Source organism: Polypterus senegalus, chromosome 10, assembly GCF_016835505.1.
Source record: "Polypterus senegalus isolate Bchr_013 chromosome 10, ASM1683550v1, whole genome shotgun sequence".
Taxonomy (NCBI): Eukaryota; Metazoa; Chordata; class Cladistia; order Polypteriformes; family Polypteridae; genus Polypterus; species Polypterus senegalus.
In genome coordinates this window covers 118524435-118547475 of record NC_053163.1, presented here as the reverse complement: position 1 = coordinate 118547475, position 23041 = coordinate 118524435, and the positions used below count along the sequence as shown (strand labels likewise).

The window sequence follows — 23041 nt, the reverse complement described above, 5'->3', positions numbered from 1 at the left end:
ATGATCAGACAAAACCAAGACAATCAGACAATACTACAATTTGTGATTATTAGGGTGAGAGAGCGCCAGAAAGGCACAACACACAATGAAATGCTCAGTCATGCTTTAGTGACCTGCTTTTAATTTGTGATGTGTAGATCAGCCAATCTAGCAGTTATTTTAGTTGTCACTATCTTCTTTCTGTACCACAAGCAGCAAAAACTGCCCTTCCTTCAGTGCTTGCTCCCATGATCAGTTCCGGGACTGAGCAAAAACCATGTCAGAAAAATGAAGCCTATAAAAAGCTGCATTTCAGCTTCTTGATTGTGGTAGAATATCCTAAAGCATTTTCATAAAATCTAGTGTTCTGCAGCACTATTTAAAATATCAAAAAAGTTTAGCTGTAGCAGTTGAGAGTTAGTAAACCAAGTACAGAGCAAAAAAAATAGTGGCCAGTTTATTTGAACAAAAGTTAGTTAATCATGAGGGAACCAGCTACAGTATATGAAACATGTGCAAAACACTTGCAGGCACACGCAGATGCACAAAACACAACTCAGCTACACACTTTTTGGACTGTGACGGCTGCACTCCTTGGAGATTAGTGAATGCATTCATTTGTTTAGTAAGAATAATGACTGAGAAAGCTTTTAAAAAATAAAACTACTCCACATTTATTTATCCATTATTTATCCATTCATTCTCTGTCTTTATTTTAATAACCCTAAAATTCATTAAGTCAAAGAACTGAACAGAATAGGATCAGATATTTAGCATAAATAACGGCAAACAATAAAGAGGCAACGAAACTCTGAACTAAGTAGTGCTGTCACAATGTTGAAGCCAAATTACTAAAAAGCAACAGGGTGCAATACAACAGCCTTTAGAAACAAAAATATACTAAATGGCTTTTTTTCCAAACTACTGTACTTTATTGAGTAACAGTTGGGATTCAAATAGGGGAAGGATTTTGAAGAAAACAGGCTTGTAAATAAAACAGAGTGAAGGACCCCATAATTAATCTTTTGGACTCTTTTGAAAGCCTCAAATAAAATTTGTGGGTGAGGTTCCCTGAAAATAGATTTTAAAAACATGTTATGGTGCAATAAATCATTTAAGACCCAAACTAGGTTTGTAAGGAAACAGACTAAAAACAAAATTCTGTATGAAATCACTGTTAAGGTTTTTCATTTTATTTTAGGCTACTTTATCCTCAAAACAACCAGCTGTTGACATCCTTGCTTTAGATTAAATTGTGATGCCACAGAGGGGCCAAGAATCTCTCGAATGTGCTGAAGGGTTTAGCATCCAAGATTGGAGTAAAATGTATACCACATAGCCATGCTGAGACATCTGCATAATGCTGGCCTGGGCAGAAGGGTGGTACAAAAGGAACCATTTGGAAAAAAAAGAAAGCTGGACAGAAAAATATGACTATAACCTCCAGCTGCAATGTAGGAAAAGGTTTTTGTGGTTAGAGGATACCAAGACATGCCTTTTTGGTCAAAATTCAGGAACACGGGTTGTACAGATGTAATACAGCCTATAATCTACAGTGAAGTATAGTGGTGGTAGCATCACATTAAGCGGCTGCTAAGAAGTTGAAGCTTGAGCAAAGGTTTATTTTCAAAGAAATAAAACAATGACAAACATAACACCTATGTAAACTAGGAATGGCTCAAGTACAAACAGGTACATTTCCTACAATGGCCCAGTCAAAGCTGCTCTCTCAATGTGATGACTAATTGGTGGCATTATTTGAAATTTGTGCTATACAACCATTCAAAATAACCTAAACAAAACAGGAGCAAATCCTCCTTTTAAAAAAAAAAAAAAAAAAGACCAAAATTACCCTGAAAGTCTGCAAAAATGGCACCTACCTACTTGCCCCAGAAGACCTGTAGCATTTTTGCTGCTGAAGGTGACACTACCAAAGTGTCAGGACCTGAATACTTATAAAGAAAGCAGATTTCCCTTTTTCCTATTAACTTTCTTCTAAAACGAAAAAACATTGTTACAATAAAAAAATTGATTTGCACTACTTTGAAATTAATGTATTGCAGAAAACAAAATCTCAGTGTAAAATCTGTTATTGATTAGAGAATTAGTCGAGTTTCCCCACCCCCAAGGCACTATATTTATATAAAATTACACTGTATATGGTTCTTTGTAATATATTTGGAAAAGACTATCTAGATAATAGATGAGCAACAAAATGTATAGTGACAGTGTACCAGTTATACTAAAAATATATCTAATCCTTGCTAAATAATATATCATAATTTATATTCATATATCTAGAGCTTTGGCAGTTGAAGTAGCTTGCTCTAAGAAGTACAGTGACAAACAGAAGGAAATGGATTGACTCTAGCATCTTAACATCTAGTATATTACATCCTTATTGAAACCACAGTTACAGAATATTTTGGATTCAAGCATGTTTCAGATATCAAGCCGTTCCCCTTTGAAATAGTTACAGCACTAGTAAAATACAATTTCTTTCTAAAGCACCATTTAAAATACTGCTCAAACGCCTGATTCTGAATTTGGACTAACCCCAACAATGGAAATACAGCGGCATCCTCCTACTCAAGCCACACGCTTCCAATTTTCTTCTTTGAAAAAGGTGCTATTCCTGATATAATGATCACATAATTACAGTATCTAATACAGATATTCCAAACCTGTGTAAATTCATAAAGTAACAGACGCTTTGGCATTTGGCCCACTAGCCAATAGCAGTCGAGCATCAGCCGACAGCTGGACGCCCGGCAGCAAGATTAAGCACCTTTGTCTCTGCTGAAAGCATTTAGCCATGAACCGCAGTACTCTCAGAGGACCATATGCAAAAGGCTGTATGTTTCCCCCACCCTCTTGCTCAAAGCTCATCACTTCTTTTGTGATATTGATGCATACTGTATAAATAATTTACAAAAGAGAAATATCAGTCTGACAGTATTTTATTCTTAAATAATGCTTCAAACAAAAAAGCAGCAGAGACACTCCTTCAACACCTGTCCCAAATAATTTTATGCTTCGCTTTTCTGAGAGGGGTGCACACTTAAGGAAAAAGAAAGAAAAAAAAAAAAAACACGATTAAGAGATGAGCTATACTGACCAAGAGAGAGCGAATGCAGAAGATCAACCCCCATCAAGGTGCTCAGAGGTTATTTAGAGGCATGAGGGATCAGAGATGTAAAGTACAGATGATGGGATGAGAGGAGATGATCAGAGGATTATTCAGACAATCCTGCTAATCACAATTCAACTTTCCCTTACTGCAGCCTTGCTTGCCATTCACAATAAAGAGCTCCCCTGACACAATCATGGATAATTACCTCAAACACTGCCACCCTCCCTTTAAGACGGGAAATACTAATTACTTTGAAAATTTAAACAAACATACACCACCATCCTGCAAATCAGGCAGGTCTAATAATTACCATAAAAGCAAAATTAAATTATCAATCTTCGCTGCACCTAAAAACCAGGCTTTCTAAGCAATGCACTCTAACCAAATCTTTCACACCACATGCATGTCTTCAAGGTAAAAGACATTTATCACAAAGGACCTTTCGCACTACAAGCCATATTGGAATAACTCTCACAAAAAACACCCCATTTGTTAACATGCCTCTTTAGAAAGGTTTATGGTTCCTTAAAAAGTCATCAGCCTATACCTGGCCGCAGTGTTCGACATGAAGCACCAAGCAAACAAATATTTCCATACCTCATGACAATCAAGACACATTAACACCCTGAACGTGAAGTGGTATTTGTTAAGATGTATGCATACAGAAATTAGTCATGAATTTGTTAAATGTCAAAAAAACCCTATTAAAATAGATGGATAAACATGTGAAATAACATGTAAACTTTGCTTTATTTTAATCTCAGCAAGTCTTTCGTCTCCTACATCAAACCACTTATACTTTTATGAACAGACCCGCATTCTAGTTTTCTTTTTACTGTAACCAGGATAACAGACACTTTCAGAAATCGTATCAAGTCAAGATGACCCAAAACTAACCATTCCAATCAGCTCAGTGCAGGTCAATACTAGAAGGTAAAAAGGGCTTCAGTACAAATCTTTCCCTGCATTACTCCTCATTACAACCAGTCATATTGCTCTGTACATCAATTGACATTACTAACCAACCAACAATGTAGGGCAAACAAAACACAAATCCAGCTATGCTTATCACAACCAGTTGCTAGCATGCACATTTCTCTCTGCCTGGGCACCACTTTCCCCAAGCAGACATTAAATACATACACACACACACACCCCTACACACCCATCCTCTTACAGCCAGGCCTGCTGAACCCTAACAATCATTAATTGGTCCTGCTGTGTGCAACCAGGTCTCAGCCCCCTAAAACAGGTCTATTAAACACCACAGCTCTAATTTCTAATTTCCTCCACTCATACACTTCTTTAAGGACCACAAATGCCCATACTAACCATTTCATGCTATACCGCCATATTTGGTCCCCTCATTACAACACAACCTTACAGCTTATTAGTTCATGCTTAATCCATAAAAGCATGTGTCCGTTGCAACACAACTAACCCTACCCCCTCACAAGCTTGCTAATTACCATACATTCTCTCTACAAACATGCTGCCAATCACTCACCTTCAAAACACCTACCTGCTTACAGCTAGTACAGTAAATTATTACACATACAGTACATGCCTACCACTTCAGTGTCACTACTTCTAGGCAATGTGTCATACAAATTCTAATCCACCTAAACCCCACCTTCTCTTTTTCATACATTGGCAACAAGGCCTGCTGCCCACTGTTTGTGAGGTAGGAAGAGAAGGGAAAACAGGCACACACCAGAAGAAAACAAAAAAAAAAAAATCCCAAACAGCTCAACACAGGTTATCTTAATACTGAGACCACAGCATGTTTTCTATACCAGCAATAATTCTGAAGCTTCGATATAAACAAAACTTCTGGCAAATCAAGATAGAGGGAAAACCCACCCAGAGAGAAATCATTGCAGAATGCAGGAGAGTTGAGAATCTTCTCGCCTTTTGCCTGCCTTCCCAGTTACTGTGATTCATGGAGCCTCTTGATATCTTCTGTGTTCACTACGTCTCTAAATGTCTTAGTTTCCTGGCATCAGCCACGCCCCCCCCCACCACTCTCTTAGTCTCGCTCACTTGCTCTAGTGCTTCTCTCTCACTCTCTTCCCTGCTCTGTCTCTCTCACTCTGGCCCAGCAGACCATACTGACTAGCTTTTTTTCCCCTGCCACCTTCTTCCGCCCTTTCTTGAGGGATATGGTTATTTATTGACAGGTTTGTTCAACCCCACCCTGTTCTACCTCTTTCAACAACACGGATTACACACCCAGTGCTTGACTGAACACAACAAACCTCAGGAACCCAGAACAAACTCTCACCCAATAAAATGAGGCTGACTAATCTGTACTATACTGCCCTCTCCAGGTGCACAACTGTCAGCACACCAAGTACTTAAGGTACACCTGAAAAAATCTGAAGGTTTCATAATACATAAGTGTTAAAAAAGTGGACAACTTCTAAATTGACAAATTTCACCTATTTGTTTGCGTATAAAAGTTGATTAATCAGATTCCTGCCTACTGTAGACAACTGAAGTAGGCAGAACTGCATTAAAATTGAATGGAGTAAACTTCCACCAAAATGTAGGGAGAGTGAAGAAATGTTAACAGACAGAATACCAAAAGAAAATGGACAAACAATTATCATCAGTAATGATCAGAAGACAAGGACTGCTAACTGTAAGAAGCAGCCTACCAACAGCAGCAAAGTGGACATGAGTCATATTAATTAATAAACAAATTGAGGCATCCTAAAAGATCAAAGTGGGTATGAGTAATACAAATAGGAACAATTGGAAACAGGAGAAAGAGATTGGGAAAAGATGCCTAATCTAATAGAAGGGAAATAAAAACCCATTTTTACAGGATACACAATTTAATTTCTTTACCGGCGAGTACACTTCCAGTTTTCATAAAAGCATCTTTTATATACCAGCACAGCTTAAATAGGTTTGAGATTGTTATGCAACAGGATGTGCATTTTGTTTTTTACCTCCAAAAACATCCCGAGATCACAGACTAGAATCATTTCAGCTTGGTTAGGAGAATTTCGTTCCTCTAGGGCTTAATTTAGATACTGATGTGGCACCATGCAAACTTAAAGGAACAATTATCAATAACTTTGCATACTTATTTTTCTTCCATGATTTTACCTGATAATGTCTACCTTCTTAGGCTGAAACAATCGTTATCCAGTCTATAATCATACTCGTAGCTCATACTCTGCAGTCTTGAAATCAGTCCAATATTGTTTCTCTGGGCTTTGCATTAAATATGGTGTGTAGCTATGTTATAAAGGGACCAAAACTGTTGTCTCAGATATGAGCAACATGGTTGTTTCAGCATACACACCCAAGATTTTTACTCCAAAACAAGCACCCTTGTCTTCTTTTTAGCCACTACTATTCTAAAAAAATCCTGCGTTGATACAAGACTTTTTTCCTGATCTTTGGAAGAGAGACAGAGAAACACTTTCACACCCCGCAAGATGGACAAGTCGCACCATACTTACAACCTTTGGAAGTAAGTCCTGTGATAACATGAAGAGCAGGCTAGAGATAATGGAAGTAGGAAAATTCAACAGTCTCAAAAAAATGAGTAAAGATCACATTAGCGCATACAAAAGGGAAAACGTTTAGTCAAGTATAGTGCAGATCATGCGGCACGGAAGCAGCAGCAAGCCAGCAGCTGATCGAGCAAGGAGAAGGTTAAAAAATAAAAAATAAAAAAAATAAAAATCTATTTGTTTCTCATTGTTTCACCATTTAAGAGAGGTTTCAGAGGAGCAGCCGCATTTCCTTGGGGTGCGTTCAGCCCCCTTCTTCACAACGGCACGTAGCACTGGTTTGGCGAGCGAAGCATCCTAGTATATCTAATATTTTCATCGGCCTATACATAAAACTCTGAAGTTTAACTTAACCTTAGCTTGCCTCACATCTGTCCTACTCTAAAATCTGCCAAGTCTTTCACTCCTCACATCTGCACTACTCTTAAACTCTGCCAAGACTGACTTTCATGCATTTAGTTACCGATGACACATTAGGAAATGTTATTTAGCATTCTCTCTAAAAGTAACTAAAAATTCAAAGATGCCCATACAGTATTCAGAGCATGCACCAACATACCCGAGGGGCAAAAGTATTTTGTTATATTTGCCTGTGCTTAAGACTTCTAAAAACAATCTACCTGGTGTCTTAAATTATACCAGCAAAACCTGCAAAAAAAAATAATTTGCCATTAAGTCCATCCAACACAAAATTAAAAATTAGACTCCCTGTTCTAAACTAACTTGCTAACATTATCCACAAAAGGGGGTGCGGGTTCTATTACTTTTTCCACCTTTATTAAATTTAAGAATGGAGATTATTCCCTAATTGGGTCCTTGTACCTAAAGTGCCTCTAACAGATCTGGTACAATTACCACTGTTCAGCAAGGTTCTTGCACAGGAGCCTTAGAAGATATTTTACATATTGCTACTCAGATGAAGTTAATTAGTAATAGTGAAAAATGGCATTTGAGATAAACAAGCATACATTTTACCCCAAGTACCTAGCTGGGTATCTACATGGGTGCCTGCTGTTATGATATGCAACAATGGGTTTCGTTCATAGGGAAATTAGAAAGAATTCATAAACAAGTAATAACAGCACATTAAAAAAAAAAATAAGTGAAACAAAATTGATAATTTAGACCCATTACATCTGTAATTTTTAAAATGCACATTCATTTGTGCCATTTGGATTTTTGAAAGGCTGAGATACTTGAGCATACTCACAGCAACTGCTCAAGGCATCAAGAATTGGGTCACAAAATGCTGACAGAGCCTGTCCGTGTAATGCATCAGAAGCCATGATGCATTGTAGCAGGGTGAAAATGTAGAAGACATATCTGGTCTCTCATTTATCCCAGTTTCATAATTACGCTGGGTTAAATGCAATAGCAGGGTTCCTCTCAGTTAGTACATACAAGACACCAGGTGTGTCATTCTTTATACGGGTGCTTTTCATCTCATGTATTATTAACATACATCTTATAAACTGATTCATATTAATATACAAGGAGGGGAAAAACAGTAGTACACAGGAATACTCAAGAATATTTACACAGTACAGGCCAAAACAAAAACTTTACAATGTAAGCTAAAAACCCGCTTCTTGAATTTCAAAGGCTGAATAAATTTTAGAGGTAAAAACTGGAAGACACACTTAAGTGGTATCTTAAGAACTACTACAAAGAGGCAATACAGCAGAAAATTTAAACAAACTCATATCACCTTAGAATTCTATATACTTTTCCTGATGAAGATTATCATTCATTCATTTTGGGCAGAGAAAAAAATATGATACAGGTATCACAGGAATTCTTAAAATCATACCTAACAGTAACTGTAAATTCAACCATAGCAGCCACAACTGCTGGAGGTATTTACAAGACTAAGTATCTAAATAGAATTACTTAGTCTAGCTAAAACACAAGTGCTTCAAATTGACACTTTTACTTATTCCAAGAGAGATGAGTGTCTCAACTTCATGAAAAATAAGCATAAAAAATGTACACCTTGAAAATGTGATTAAGTTGTGGGATTTGCAATTTGAACCACCAGAAACAGTCAACACCCTAAAACAAGAATTAAACTAAATTATGAATGTATCTACTCATTTAAAACAATTTAGCCACACATCCCACCCTATTCACCAAGTTACCAGACAGGCTTAATTCTATTTTCAAAGAAAGGATTTGCCTATTACTCTGACTCTTACCTATGTACGCCCATTTTTAAAAGCTAACCCCCGCCCCCATAACCCCCACCCCCAGAGCTGAATGCCTTTTGTTTATTGTATAAATACAACTGTAATTCAATGTGGAATTTAGCCAAAAGCAAAATAACGGCTCCAACCATTACTGTCTTAGCAGCTTAAGGATAAGGTCTGTGGATTAAAACCAGACACAGACTAATAGGGATTCCTGTGTTGATTAGTTTACAGGTTTCGCCGTGCTGTTGCCCATATATAGCACCATTCAAAATACTGATTACTTGTACATAAAACAGAAGATATAAACTGATTCACAGGAATGAATTCTGCTAGAAATGCTAGCAACATTTTTTCTCAACCCTTTCTTTTAAAGTTCTGCCTCTACCACTAACCCCTCACTGCCCAGACAGTTTAATCTCTTCTTTGGACAGATCAAAAAGCCAGACTCTCAAAAACTAGGGAGAAAGAAGCTACAGATAAGCATAAAAAAAAAAAAACTACTTTTTGAGAGAGGAGACATGCTGGAGACAAAGAATACCCAAAAAGCAACCATCCTGGCATTAAAATTCAAAAGGCCACATAGTAAATAACAACCATAACTTGAGTGTCAATGGTGTCAAAATTTTAAGCAAAATCTTGCTTTGCATCTACGATTTACCTGAAGCAGACAAAAAACTAATTTTCTACCTAAAACCCTAATAATCCTCCTCTCTTGCTTGGTTAGCTCAAAAAATCAACCTTTCACTTTTTCCATAAGCACAGAAACACTTCCTAAAATTCCAAAATATCTGCTCACTTTGTACACCATAGATAGTTATCTATGCTAAACAACAAGGCAGTTGATTGCATTACAGTATACTTTGATTTTAAGTGCATTACTGCTAGAGTCAAATAGGATATAGATTATAGCATTATGAAGAACTGTTCCCTTATCTTCCCATGGTCTATTTTTCCCACGTCCATCTTACAGAAGATCCTGTAATATCCAAACTAGTTCTGCAGGGTACAACAGCTTCTACACCTTGCCTGTCTGGACCGTGAATTCTATACTGCCCAACTGCCCTCAGATCTTCAAGTAAATTGTTTTTTTTATATGCAGTACATTTGATGCTATTGTTACCAATAACATTTTTATTATTAGTTACAGTCATATGAAAAAGTTTGGGAACCCGTTTTAATTCTTTGGATTTTTGTTCATCATTGGCTGAGCTTTCAAAATAGCAACATCCTTTTAATATAGGACATGCCTTATGGAAATAGTAGTATTTCAGCAGTGACATTAAGTTTATTAGTGTAACAGAAAATATGCATCATAACAAAATTAGTCAGGTGCATAAATTTGGGCACCCCAACAGAGATATGACATCAATACTTAGTTGAGCCTCCTTTTGCAAAAATAACAGCTTCTAGATGCTTCCTATAACCTTTGATGAATGTCTGGATTCTGGATGGAGGTATTTTTGACCATTCTTCCATATAAAATCTCTCTAGTTCAGTTCAATTTGATGGCTACCGATCATGGACAGCCTACTTCAAATCATCCCATAGATATTCGATGATATTCAATTCAGGGGACAGTGACGGCTATTCCAGAACACTGTACTTCTCCCTCTGCATGAATGCCTTTGTAGATTTCGAACTGTGTTTTCGGTCATTGTCTTCTTGGAATATCCAACCCCTGCGTAACTTCAACTTTGTGACTGATGCTTGAACATTATCCTGAAGAATTTGTTGATATTGGGTTGAGTTCATCCGACCCTCGACTTTAACAAGGGCCCCAGTCCCTGAAATAGCCACACAGCATGATGAAACCTCCACCAAATTGGACAGTAAGTAGAAGGTGTTTTTCTTGGAATGTGGTGTTCTTCTTCTGCCATGCAAAGCGCTTTTTGTTATAACCAAATAATTAAATTTTTGTCTCATCAGTCCAAAGCACTTTGTTCCAAAATGAATCTGGCTTGTCTAAATCAGCATTTGCATACAACAAGCAACTCTGTTTGTGGCATGAGTGCAGCAAGATGTTCTTGCAGCAAGATGTTCTTGCAGGTCTTTGGAGATGATCTGTGGGTTGTCTGTAACCATTCTCACAATCCTGCACATATGCCACTCTTGTATTTTTCTTGGCCTGACAGACCAGGGTTTAACAGCAACTGTGCCTGTGGCCTTCCTTTTCCTGATTACATTCCTTACAGTTAAAACTGACAGTGGCCTTGTTCTTGATCCTACTTTTTGTAAAAATTGATTGATTTGCATGGAATGATTACAATATTAAAAAAAAGATTAATAATAATAATAAAAAAAAAAAAGACAGTTTAAACCTCTGAGATAGCTTTTTGTATCCTTCCCCTAAACCATGATACTGAACAATCTTTGTTTTCAGATCTTTGGAGAGCTGCTTTAAGGATCCCATGCTGTCACTCATCAGAGGAGAATAAAAGGAAAACACAACTTGCAATTGACCACCTTAAATACCTTTTCTCATGATTGGACAAACCTGACTATGAAGTTCAAGGCTTAACGAGCTAATCCAACCAATTTGGTGTTGCAAGTAATCAGTATTGAGCAGTTACATGCATTCAAATCAGCAAAATTACAAAGGTGCCCACATTTTTGCACAGCCAATTTTTCACATTTGATTTAATTTCATACAATTAAATACTGCTTCACTAAAAATCTTTGTTCGGAAAACACCCCAGTACTCCGATGTTCCTAGGAAATGAAATACATACCACTGTTCTCTTTTTTGTTGAAAGTAGAGTAAAATTATTATGCAGGCTGAGAGGGGTTCCCAAACTTTTTCATATGACTAATACTATCCATTTCAAATTACTGTATATTCGCTTACCTGTTTTTTTTACTTCTTTATCTATTTATAGTATAGCTCTGATTTGAAAAACTGAGTTTGTAGTAAATGTACACAAATAATACATTTTTTGTAAACTTGGACAGGTGGTCAAGTGTTTCTTGGAAATGTGTCTTAAAAACAAAATATGCCTTTTGTGAGAACAGGAATTTTACAACTTTGTGAGCCAGAACGGACAATGGTAGAGCAGGACAAACAAAACACACACATACAATTCACAACTTATAGTTGCACAGCAAAAAATATGAAGACATAATTAAAACCATTTAAAACTCAAATATGAAATTTACTGTTGGTGTCCGAAACTTCTTAAAAAAAAAAAAAAAATGTTCACTTCAATTTTATCTTGATGTGAATATACTAAAGTTGACTTAATTCAAGCTTATTCTCAACATAAATTAAACTAAGCCTGATGCACTTTTTTCTACATATCTAACAAATTCAAGGACACTTAAAATTTCCCTTTCTGAAAAAATTACTACTTAGCTAGTTGTCAATCAACAGATAGAATACTGGTATTATCTGAATGAATAAATGCAAATTGTTATCGATAAAAAGATAATTATCCTTACATTAAAAAAACCCACGTCTTGCTTGAATTTTTTTTTTTTTTTTTTTTTAAACACATTCCACAGTAACATATGATTTGCTCTTAGTGCAACAAACTTAAAGTGATCAATTCACAAAGAAAAATTTTAAAACACACAGCAAAGAGTCAAAAATCATATAAAAAATGGCATTAGCTTTTAAGGGGAAAGATTTATTTGTGGTCATGAAACTTTAAAGAAGAAAATGAACAGATAGACCACAAGAATACAATACTTTATACTGGTACATTCATACAGTACTAATAAAGCAATACTGATCAGGTCTCGGCAGCAAAGAGCAAGCTGGAACAGCAGATTTCCTGGCACCAAGTCCTTCTGAACAATGTAAAGCTCAGCCCACACCTTGAGGCAGGAGTGGAATTTCACACAAATACCTTCTTCTCACCAGTATTCTCTGAAAAGATTAGTTTTCAGATCAAGCCACGAGTAAGGCCTTTAACCTCAACCTTTCAGTACAGGAGGGGCTGCTTACAAAACAGAACTATGAGGAGATGAAATAAGTTGCAAGAACAATTGTGTCTGTCCTTGAGCATGGATCTCAAGCTGTTGCCCTACGGGGCTGTAAAGGCTGTTCGTTTATATTACAGTAAAGCTTGTCAGAGGATAACTCAGACTTCTAATTCAAGTCCTTTCTTAATTACACTTCCTATTTCTTTATTTCTGATTTTAGTAGGCGAGTTTAAAAGTGGGTTGTCAAATTGAGCACAGAGAAGGTGGCAGTGTTTGTTGGATTTTTTTTTCCAGCTATGCTAAACATGCTCATTATATTCCAAATCGCCAAAGGGATAGAGAAATGATTCTCAGTTTTGCACTTCAACTTACTTTCATATATCAACATAGATATTAAAAAGGCTCACATGCATTCCATGTTATACAGAGTCTTAAAACAGAGTACAAATGGGCTTCCTTATATACACTAAAATAAATCAATAACAAAAGTAACCACTTGATTAAGTAAAAAATCAAAACAAACAAACATGTATTATGTTAATTGATTGGCTCCGGCAGACCCCCGTGACCCTGTATTCGGATTCAGCGGGTTGGAAAATGGATGGATGGATGGATGGATGGCAATCATACTCTCACATTAGGCTCACATGCATGAAATACTGCTCTAACAAACAAGGGAACAATCTAGTAATGAGATATACTGTAAGTCTATATCCAAAAAAAGATGCACTGAATTTAAAAAACCACACACATTTTAAAAAGCGAGAGCAAGAAGCTAATTAAGAAATTATTGAAGAGGAAATAACTACCATGATTCAGACCTATGAAGAGATTCACAGGAAAATCCATCTGTGTTAACGTATTTTTTGTGTGTTCACACATTTTTAATACATTTTAATATCCACAGTCTTAAAAACTTTCAAGTGCAAATTCCACATAAATCACTTTTATCACAAAGTTTTCTAGTGAAGGGAAAAAAGACACTTGCATCTTGTCACAAAAGTGCATTTTGAAGACAGTGTGATGTGTGTGCAGTGGTCATAGTGTAATTCCCACTTAACCAATTATGATTAGAACTGTGGTTGATGGAGAATAGCAAAAGGACAGGCTTCCGTTGTTGTGTGTTCTCCATCTGAAAAAGTGCATCAATATGCAGTGTAGCTTGTTTTCATGGTTCTACACACGGCAAATCTGCACAATGTCACATTATTTTTTATAAAAGCACCATGCTTTTCAGCAAAGATATGTATAGCAGCCATAGAATATAATCGTTGTTGCTGTAGAGATAATGCAGCAAAACCCAGAACTATGACTGTGCTGACTTGTCCTTATATTAGAAGCAAAAATGCAAGGAAGATTTATATAATTAAAAAAAAAAACAAACAACAAACACCAACAACAGCGACCTGCCAGGAGTTGAATTTTGGCAACCTCTGCTGAAGGTGAAAACTTTACAAAACAGTGCAAAAATATGTTATAAAAGGAAGGAGATGGGGAAACCCAGCAAAGCAGAATGTTGGACTAAGCATGCCTCACTGGCAGAAAGGAATTGATACCTGAGAAATTTTTGAAATCGTGCCCTATCAGGCCATGAACAAAGAAATGTTAAATTAAAACAGATATGTTGAATCATCCTCTTTAATAAAACCCCTGTGTGCGTCAAGGTGTCCGTGTGTGTCCGTGTGTGTGTGTGTGTGTGTGTGTGTGTGTGTGTGTGTCTTCTGGTGAAGTGCGCATGCGAAGGGCTGCACCATGCCCCGCCCATTTGCACGACAGTGAATGGCGTACCCTCGGCCACGCATAATGAGCAACACAGTTATTGGCGTAGCCTCGGCCGCGCATGATAAGCAACACAGTGAATGGCGTAGCCTCGGCCACGCATGATAAGAAAATAAAAGGTGGAAGCCGCGCACATTAAATCCGTTGCTAGGGAGACGCCACACACAGTGCCCCGCGCATTTGTTGGGGAAGAGTGCTGATTGGGTACTCACGGCCGCGCACATAAAATCCATTGCTGGAGAGACGCCACACATAGTGCCCCGCGCATTTTTACTATCTACTAATAACATGCCACCCAAAAAGGAGGACACGTCAAGTGGGACAAAAGACACAGACACTCAAACCCTTTTTAAGCAACATCTCCTGGAAGAACGGACAGCTCAACAAGTAAACATCAACAAAAGTAAGGCTGAAAGACAAAGAAAAATACGAGCACATAGATCGATTGAAGACAAAAAAAATGAGCGTCATAAAAACGCTACAAGCGAAAGACTCAGAAGAGCAAATAGATCTATAGAAGAACAGGAAAATGAGCGTAAAAAAAATCATCAACTGAGCAAGATACGCAGAACTATCCTATTGAGTTTCTTAATCAGCTAATTCCAACAGAAATGCCGAGGCATAAACTGAACCTTAAAAGGGGAGCAATAATTATGCTCCTTAGGAATATAAACACTAAAAGAGTGTTTAGAAACCTCATCATTGCTCAAGTAATAACAGGTTCAGCTGAAGGGGACATCGTCTTTATTCCCCGTATTGATTTGGCTCCATTATCTACTAATTTACCCTGTACCTTAGGAAGGCGACAATTTCCAGTTACAAAAAAATAAAAACTTTTTCTTAAATATCATCTTCAGATATTGTGTATTACATATTGTTACACTAAGGTAATATTAATTATACTTACTGTATTATCATATATGTTTCTATTTTTATTATTATTTTACTTTAGGCTTCTTGCAAAAATATTTTTGAAAGAAAAAAAAAAATTATGACAAGAAGCAGAATGAGGTCAAGGACCCTTGCCATTTAATATGAACTGTTCCTACTAATGTTTATGCAATACTGTTCTAGCGCCCGTTATTGCAACGGGCTTAATGTCTAGTATTTTTTTTATAATCCGCATAAAATTTTTGAAAAGGATCAAGCAAATGTGATGGCTAAAACATGGTCATTAAGCAACCGGGCGATCAGAGGCTGTGAAATCAAAAGCCAATTTCCTCTTATGCTGCTCTAAGAAACAAGGAGTAGAAAAGAAAAAAAAAACTGCTGATTAACTGATTAGTATAAAAACTAAAAAATATAGATAGGTAATCCAGCTACTAAAACGAAAGTGCAAAACATGTGTGCCTGAAAGTGAAGATGAGTGATAGCCGCTTGTTCTAAAGATGGAAATTACACTAAGACTGTATAAAATAATGCTGGAATAAACCTGTATCTTGTCTATTTTTTTATAACAACAATTACCGTTTAATGGAAATATTAATTATTTGGAAATATAACACTTGCTTTAATTCCAACAGCCATTGTTTCTAAGAAAGAATAAATGAGAAGAAAGATGGGAAGAAAAGACCCATCTAGCTCATCTGGCATCTGCTAAAATTGTTGGACCATTTCCTAGGCTTGGAGCTTTAATAAATTATTACACTGCAATCGCACAAAAGTTTTTTCTAAGACAGTTGCTGCACAAGTTTCATGGCTAACAAGAGCAAAAAATAAAATAAGCAGACAAAAATATTTTACATTTGCTACTATGTTCTGCAGGTAATTTATTTCAAGCACACACTGTAAAAATACACTGCAAAAAATTACTTTTGTTAATCTGTCTCCCTTTTTTGTAAATCTGCTGTATCTTCTATCAAAAAGATCAGAATGTGGCAGAAGATTCATCTTGCAGTCTTAAACAAAAGCACTGAAACTACAGTCTCTCTAACCCTACTCTTGTCAACTTCTCTAATCAATTTACAGATAGCTAGACTGAATCTGTGTGGTAAAGAGAATATCTTTTATAGAACAATTCTTGACCATTTTACTAGAAATGCTTTAATGACCATTCCTGGGTTTGTGCCATCTGTCATGAAGTTTGCTGTGCAGGTACTGCAAATCAGTTTTGTGTATAATTAACAAATAATATTTACATTATACCATACAGTCCAAAGCTAACGAAACAACCACAGCCTTCTCATTCAAAGTTCATGTCATGCATGTTTGTACACACAAAGAACCGCATCTTTATACTGCTTGACACAACAAACAATATTCATTTAGCAAGTCACAATTCAGTTGCTTAACATTCTACTGTCTTTGAAGCATCTCCTATGTGACTTAATTCTTTTCCTCAGTCAGTAATAAGGATCACACCAAGCTTTCTTTCATAATACAGTCTTAAAGCCTACACTTATTTTCCATATAACAAGGGGACTTTATGTTCTACTTGGCTTTCAAGCCTGTAACTTAACCAGCCAAAAATGTGCATAGGCAATAAGTACTACAGAAACAGGCCCATACCTGCACAAATAAGGCAAACTATCACTGAATGAAATTTCAGTTACCCATGGAGCCTTAGTTCCAATCAGTACAGGAAGAGACTAATTTCATGTGTTATCAGCAGAAACCATGACATACTATGAAAGTGAAAAAAATCTTTCTCCAAGGCTTTTACAACAAGAGTTATAGGGATATGCCAAACAGAGTTTTAAGATGAAGAATATTTGTAGAGAGAGAGAGAGAGAAAAAAAAAAGGTGCACTGGGACTATGGGTACCACCTTAAGGGTGTGAAAATGGAAAACATTCTTCTGTAGTTTGCCTCCCAACCCCCATTTATTCAATTATACCAACTCGTTATTAAGTGTAAGATGTGTGTCATTACTAGACTGAAGTTTCAAACTGCATAAGAAAGGGTGTGATTAATAAAATAAAATATAGTAAACTAATTTTCACATCAGATAAACCAGAGACATTGTGCTGTGGTTTTTTATCTCTTTAAAAATCTAGGAAAGGGGCACTTGTACTCTATAAATAATGACAAATAAAGTGGCCAGCAGAATGGCACAGTAGTTAGTGCTGCTCTTTCACAGACCTGGCATCCTACATTTGAAACAAATGCCTGGTCATTGACCATGTGATACTCGCATGTTCTCCCCAGGTCTATATTGGTGTTCCCGGTCACGTCTCTAAACATGTCCATGTTATCTTAACTAGTGATACTAAACTGGTCCTGTTTGGTTATGTACATGAACAGGCTTTGCAATTAACTGGTGCTCCCTCTAGGATTGTTTCCCTACTTAGTGTTCAGCATTGCCAGAATAAGCTCCACACCTAAATAACATGTGCTTGATTAAGTGGTTTAACAATGTATGTAATAAAGGACTAATAACATGCTTTGATTCTCTATACCAAAGAGCCAAGTTCTGGTTAAGAAAGGATCACCTAACCAAGATAATGGGCAATAATAACCCTCATAAGCAGTGGCGGAAAAGACAACAGATTTCTTACCTGACTGTGCATTGGTTGGTATCCATGGTAACCAGATGACAAGGGGTCACTCTGAAAAACAGAAATTGTAGAGAGGCAATCAATCAGATTTATTTTAAAACGACAATATACAAAAATGCCTGGAAGAGAGATTTAAAAAGCATAATATTGTCACAAAATGCACTAAACAACTTTAATAGTTGTGCTGGGACTGAAGAGTGAATTTTGTGTAAATGGTACAAGAAATTACTGGACGAATTGCTGATATATGGAACCAGTTAACTAGAGGTATAAATGATGAAGCTTCTTGGTGACCTTTAAACCTCTGGAAGGAACTCTGATAAAAATGCACTAGTATGTGTATGAAGGATGCATGCTGCTAGTGGGGTGCCATTTCTATGTCTATAATGACAAAAAGAAGGATATTCGAAAGTTAAAATATTACTAAACATGAACTTTGTCTTCACCTGCCCAATGTCTTTGAAAAGCTTGTGGATATTTTTTCTTCAAAACCTGAAGCATCCTAATCAAGTTTCACCATAGGGCTATAATTTTGGGAACACCTGAAACTTGCACCTATATGAGCCTGCTGGATATCCCATTCCAAAGCAATATTTATATGGATTTGTCACCAATCCCCACCCCCCACCAACCATGCAGCTATAACAGCATCCACTTGCTTTCATCAAGATTTTTTTCCTAATTCTGACAAAAAACATTTGAAGTAAGATCCTGACAATGAATGAGAAGACCTAGTTTTCATTTGGTATTCCAGTTCATCCATAAGGTGATTAGTGGAATTGAGGTAAAACCATTTGATTATGGACCTGTGTAGAGGGAGCACATTCATGCTAGAATAGAAAAGGGCATTCCCCAAATTGCTGCCACAGTTGACTAAAATGTATTTGCATGCCAGGGTATTTAATAGTACCCTTCACTGGAACCAAGAGGCCTAGCCCAAATTCTGAAAAACAGTGCTTGACCATTATCCTTCCCTCATTTAAAATTACAGCACAGTTGCAGTAAGGAATGTAGCATCCTCCTGGCACACACCAAACCCAAAGTTGTCCACCATACTGCCAGTAAGTGAAGTGTGACTGTCATCACTCCAGCATCTAATGGCAACTTGCTTTATACACCACTCCAGACAGAACTTACTGATCTTAGGCTTGTGTGCAGCTTCTCAGCTAATAAAAGCCCTTTTATAAGGCTCGCAACACTTAGTAGTTATACTGATGTTTCTTCCAGAGGCATCTTGAAACTCTGTTATGAGGGATACAAAGGATGTTAAGTAATATTTTTGTGACATGTGCTTTAGCATTTACCGGCCTCACTGTATGAGCTTGCACAGTCTACCACTTTCTTGCTGACCTATTATTGCTCCTGAACGCTTACACTTCACAACAATTGCACTTACAGTTGATAGGCTCAGATCCAGCATGGCAAATTTTTTGTGTATTGCAGGGAGAACGTTCCAAGCTCCACGTGTCTGCATGCTGCTCCTCCGGGTGCTGCAGTTTACTACCTTGGTCCAAAGACATGCAGGTTAGGTGAATTGGTAAACTGGTCCTAGCGTGTGTGTGTGCGCGCATGAGTGTTGTTCACCCTGAAATAGACTGGAGCTCTGTCCAGGTGTTGTTCCTGCCTTATGCCCAATGACTACTGTTCATTCTGGGATAGTATTCAGCTACCCTGTAACCCTCCCATGGATAAGCAAATTGCGAAAATAGATAAATGGATCAACTTCTGACAAAGGTGTAATTCTACGACAGTGCCACGCTTAGTCACTGAACTCTGTACTTCAACCTATTCTATTGCTAGTGTTTGTCAATACAGACTGCATGGCAGTGTGCTTCATTTCTGCCTGTTAACAATGAGTTCCAACAGAAACACATTAAGAGATTTCCATATACTCTTAATATAATGTCACAAGAGACGATATTTTGGTACTAATTCAGTGCCAAAGTTCAGAAAAACGTAACGGTACCAACTTTTATTTATTTACAGTATCAGTAGTGCCAAGAAAGTTGGTACTGTACTCATACATGACTGCAAGTAGATGAATTACCTTATAAGGCACAATAAAGCATTAGAAAAACATGCATTAAACTACATATAAAAATGGCGCAGTGTTGTATTGATGATGCATTAACATTTGTAGAAAGAGAAACATGTCTAGAAATGCTCGTGTTCAAAACCAGTCAAATGAAGTGTAATCTTTTAACTTGTATTGTCACACATTTGTAAAAGAACATGAAAAGATAATGAGATTAATTGCTTTCAAATAGTGTCTTACACAGCTCCAATAAAACAACAGAGGCTTCTCTATATGCAAGGGAGAAACTATTATTAAAGGGGAGTTTACTATAAGCACACATATTGTCACTCAACACATTTTCCTCTGTGCTTTAGTTACCACGCTTTTGTCCTGCAAATGTTTGTTATACTACCATCTCAAAAACGCTCATTGAAAACAAAGTGGCAACATAGAATTTAATGATAGCAGTTGGACTATGTGTTTTTAGTCAACCTTTAACTTTTTCTACACCAGCATATTGAACAGGACAAGCTCTGTGCACTCCAAATTAACAATGGATTCCGACTTGCTAGATATCTTTAAACAAAATAGAAAATCTGAATGCTGGGGCTTTGTGATATACCAGTGCTTACAAGCTCTGTGCTGGAATCAATACCTAGATTACTAAAAACAGTTTCATAACATACCGCTCACATATAACACAGACGACCATCCTGAACTAGACTGTGCCAGGCACATTGATGCAACCCCACACAAACTTGTGAAGTGTCCAACACCTCAAATGGTGTATATTTAGATACTATAAAGTTATGCTACTTAGTTACATGTTAAATCTAAAGTAGGGATATCTTAATAATAAAAAAAGCCTTTAATGTTAAGAATATGGCAGCTATGCACAAAGCTTTAAAAATCACATTCCAGCCCTACTTTTTATTAAATTTGTGACATGAGGGTTTTATTACTATTCATGTTATAGATCACAAAGACAAACATTACTATGCCTTATTCAAATTAACATAAAATTAATTTTAGATAAGCTAAAAAAATGACTGAGCAAAAGAGCAATGCACAATAAATAATAAAAAAAAGAATAGCGTGGAGGGATAGTGTAGAGAAATATTGAGTTGAAATGCTATGGAACAGACAGGAAATGAATTTCCCCAGTGGGATATGGTGTTTGTGCTCCAATTGTATTTAAGGTGACATGGCACACTTCTGATACATTCAGTTTGCTTTTATTTTCACTAGAAAATTGGAGGTTTTCTTCAATTAGGCAGTTTACAAATATCCAAACTGGAAACTCACAAGGTGGCAAAAAATGAGGTTTATGAAACAACATAAGTTGGAACACTAAACACTCTACACAGCGTCAACAAAGCAAAAGGACAAATGGCAGGGTAAAGAGATGCACTGTGATGGAGGTGTAAGAAATCAAATCAAAGACATTATGAATAAAAGTATTAAAAAACAGACAAGAAGAAGGGACTTGCACATAATGAATAAGACTAAATGTGTGCAAATCCTGATTATGGCCATTAACTCAGTTATTGTCGATTGCTGAAGTACAAATACAGATCAAAATAAATAAGCTTGCAACAGAAAGCATTCTTTATTACCTTTGGAATGCTAATATTCTCTAATGTAGTAAACATTTCCTGCTCACTAACACTTTCTCAGATACTTGACTTTCTGCCTTATCCATTCATTATCAGTCCCCACTCCTTTCACTGTCATTCACACATTGCTGGAGGCAACCTAATTTTCTGGAGGGTTTCATGAATAGCAACAAGAATGTAAGCACCAACTTGTTGTGCAGAAGACTGTTTGGCTGAACATTTCCCATCTCCACTTTGCCGTTTAGAGTTATGGGGTTGGGTAGATAGAGAACTTACTCCCACCTTTTAAATTCTCAAAGATGTCTCTTTATTCTCAAATCTAATTTTATTAAGTACAAAATAGCAGGCATATGGCCAGAGGCAAATAACATTACTTTTTTTTTTTTTAGTATTCAGAGGTATTTTCACAATATACTGACTACAGTAGATAAATGGAGATTTAATATTGATGCAACAAGACAAAATCTGCTGCAAAGCTCTAAGATATATACTTTTTTTATCCTGTTTATGTAGTAACTAACTGGACCACCAGGAGGTAGCATTGAATGATGGCCTCTGGCCTTTTTGGATATTCAAATCTTCTGAGTTCTAATAAAGCAGCAGCATTGGTTGTAGCAGCTGAAAGACAAATAAAGGTTTAATGGCAAAGAAAGCTGTGTGTGGAGTGGGCTGAGAGAGGGAGCGCTCACTATTCTACATTTTCCCAAGTGGACAGGGTCATCTCACCATTACAAAAGGAACCAGACGGCAGAACGACATACTTGTAGAGCACTCAATTTTTTACATTAAGGAATTTAAACACTTTCCCACAACCCAGGTATGAAAAACTAACAGCATAACTAAAATGGAGCGGATTCAACCATTATTAATATTTAGAAGCAAAAATATCAATTCCAATAACTCAAAATTACAGCAAACGATCAAATATCTGAACTCAAAAAAAAAGTTAGTAAAAAGTCGCACAAAGATTTTGCCTTTTTATAATGTACATCTTTTGAATTACTGAAGCATATTTCTTTGTGAGGAAGACAATCCTGACGTGTTAAAGTCTTAGTTTATTGTACCTAGTGTGTGAGGGAGGGGTCTTAAATGAAAAATGTCGTGTGTAGGTTTTTTTCTGGAATGGAGGTTTACTAGAGTAGAATAGATCATATAAACAAGAATCTGTTATATCCTTAAAATGATTAAAGAAAAAAATCCAAAGTGTGGGAATAAAGGAACAGTCACAACAAATTAGCAGAAGTAGTAGATGTAATGAAATGTAAATGAGGGGAGCCACTGGAGAAGCTCCATTTTACAGGCATGTCCGATTCCTAGCGATCAAATAGTGACTTGGCAATTTATGACTTGCATTAAAATAATTTATACAAATACACAGATA

General features: G+C 36.7%; 1 protein-coding gene across 7 annotated transcripts in view; it reads right to left on the bottom strand.

Moving 5' to 3' along the window:
* The window catches only part of LOC120537486 (RNA binding protein fox-1 homolog 2-like), a 213971-nt gene that overhangs the window by 150458 nt on the left and 40472 nt on the right, over positions 1-23041 (bottom strand). For 6 of the 7 annotated variants that reach the window (XM_039766456.1, XM_039766459.1, XM_039766457.1 and 3 more), the window contains exon 2: positions 18028-18078. In XM_039766456.1, coding sequence (XP_039622390.1) covers positions 18028-18078 — 51 coding nt within the window. Of the gene's footprint in view, positions 1-4975; positions 5108-18027; positions 18079-23041 lie in introns of those variants that run through there. The other variant, XM_039766458.1, reaches the window with a different exon arrangement.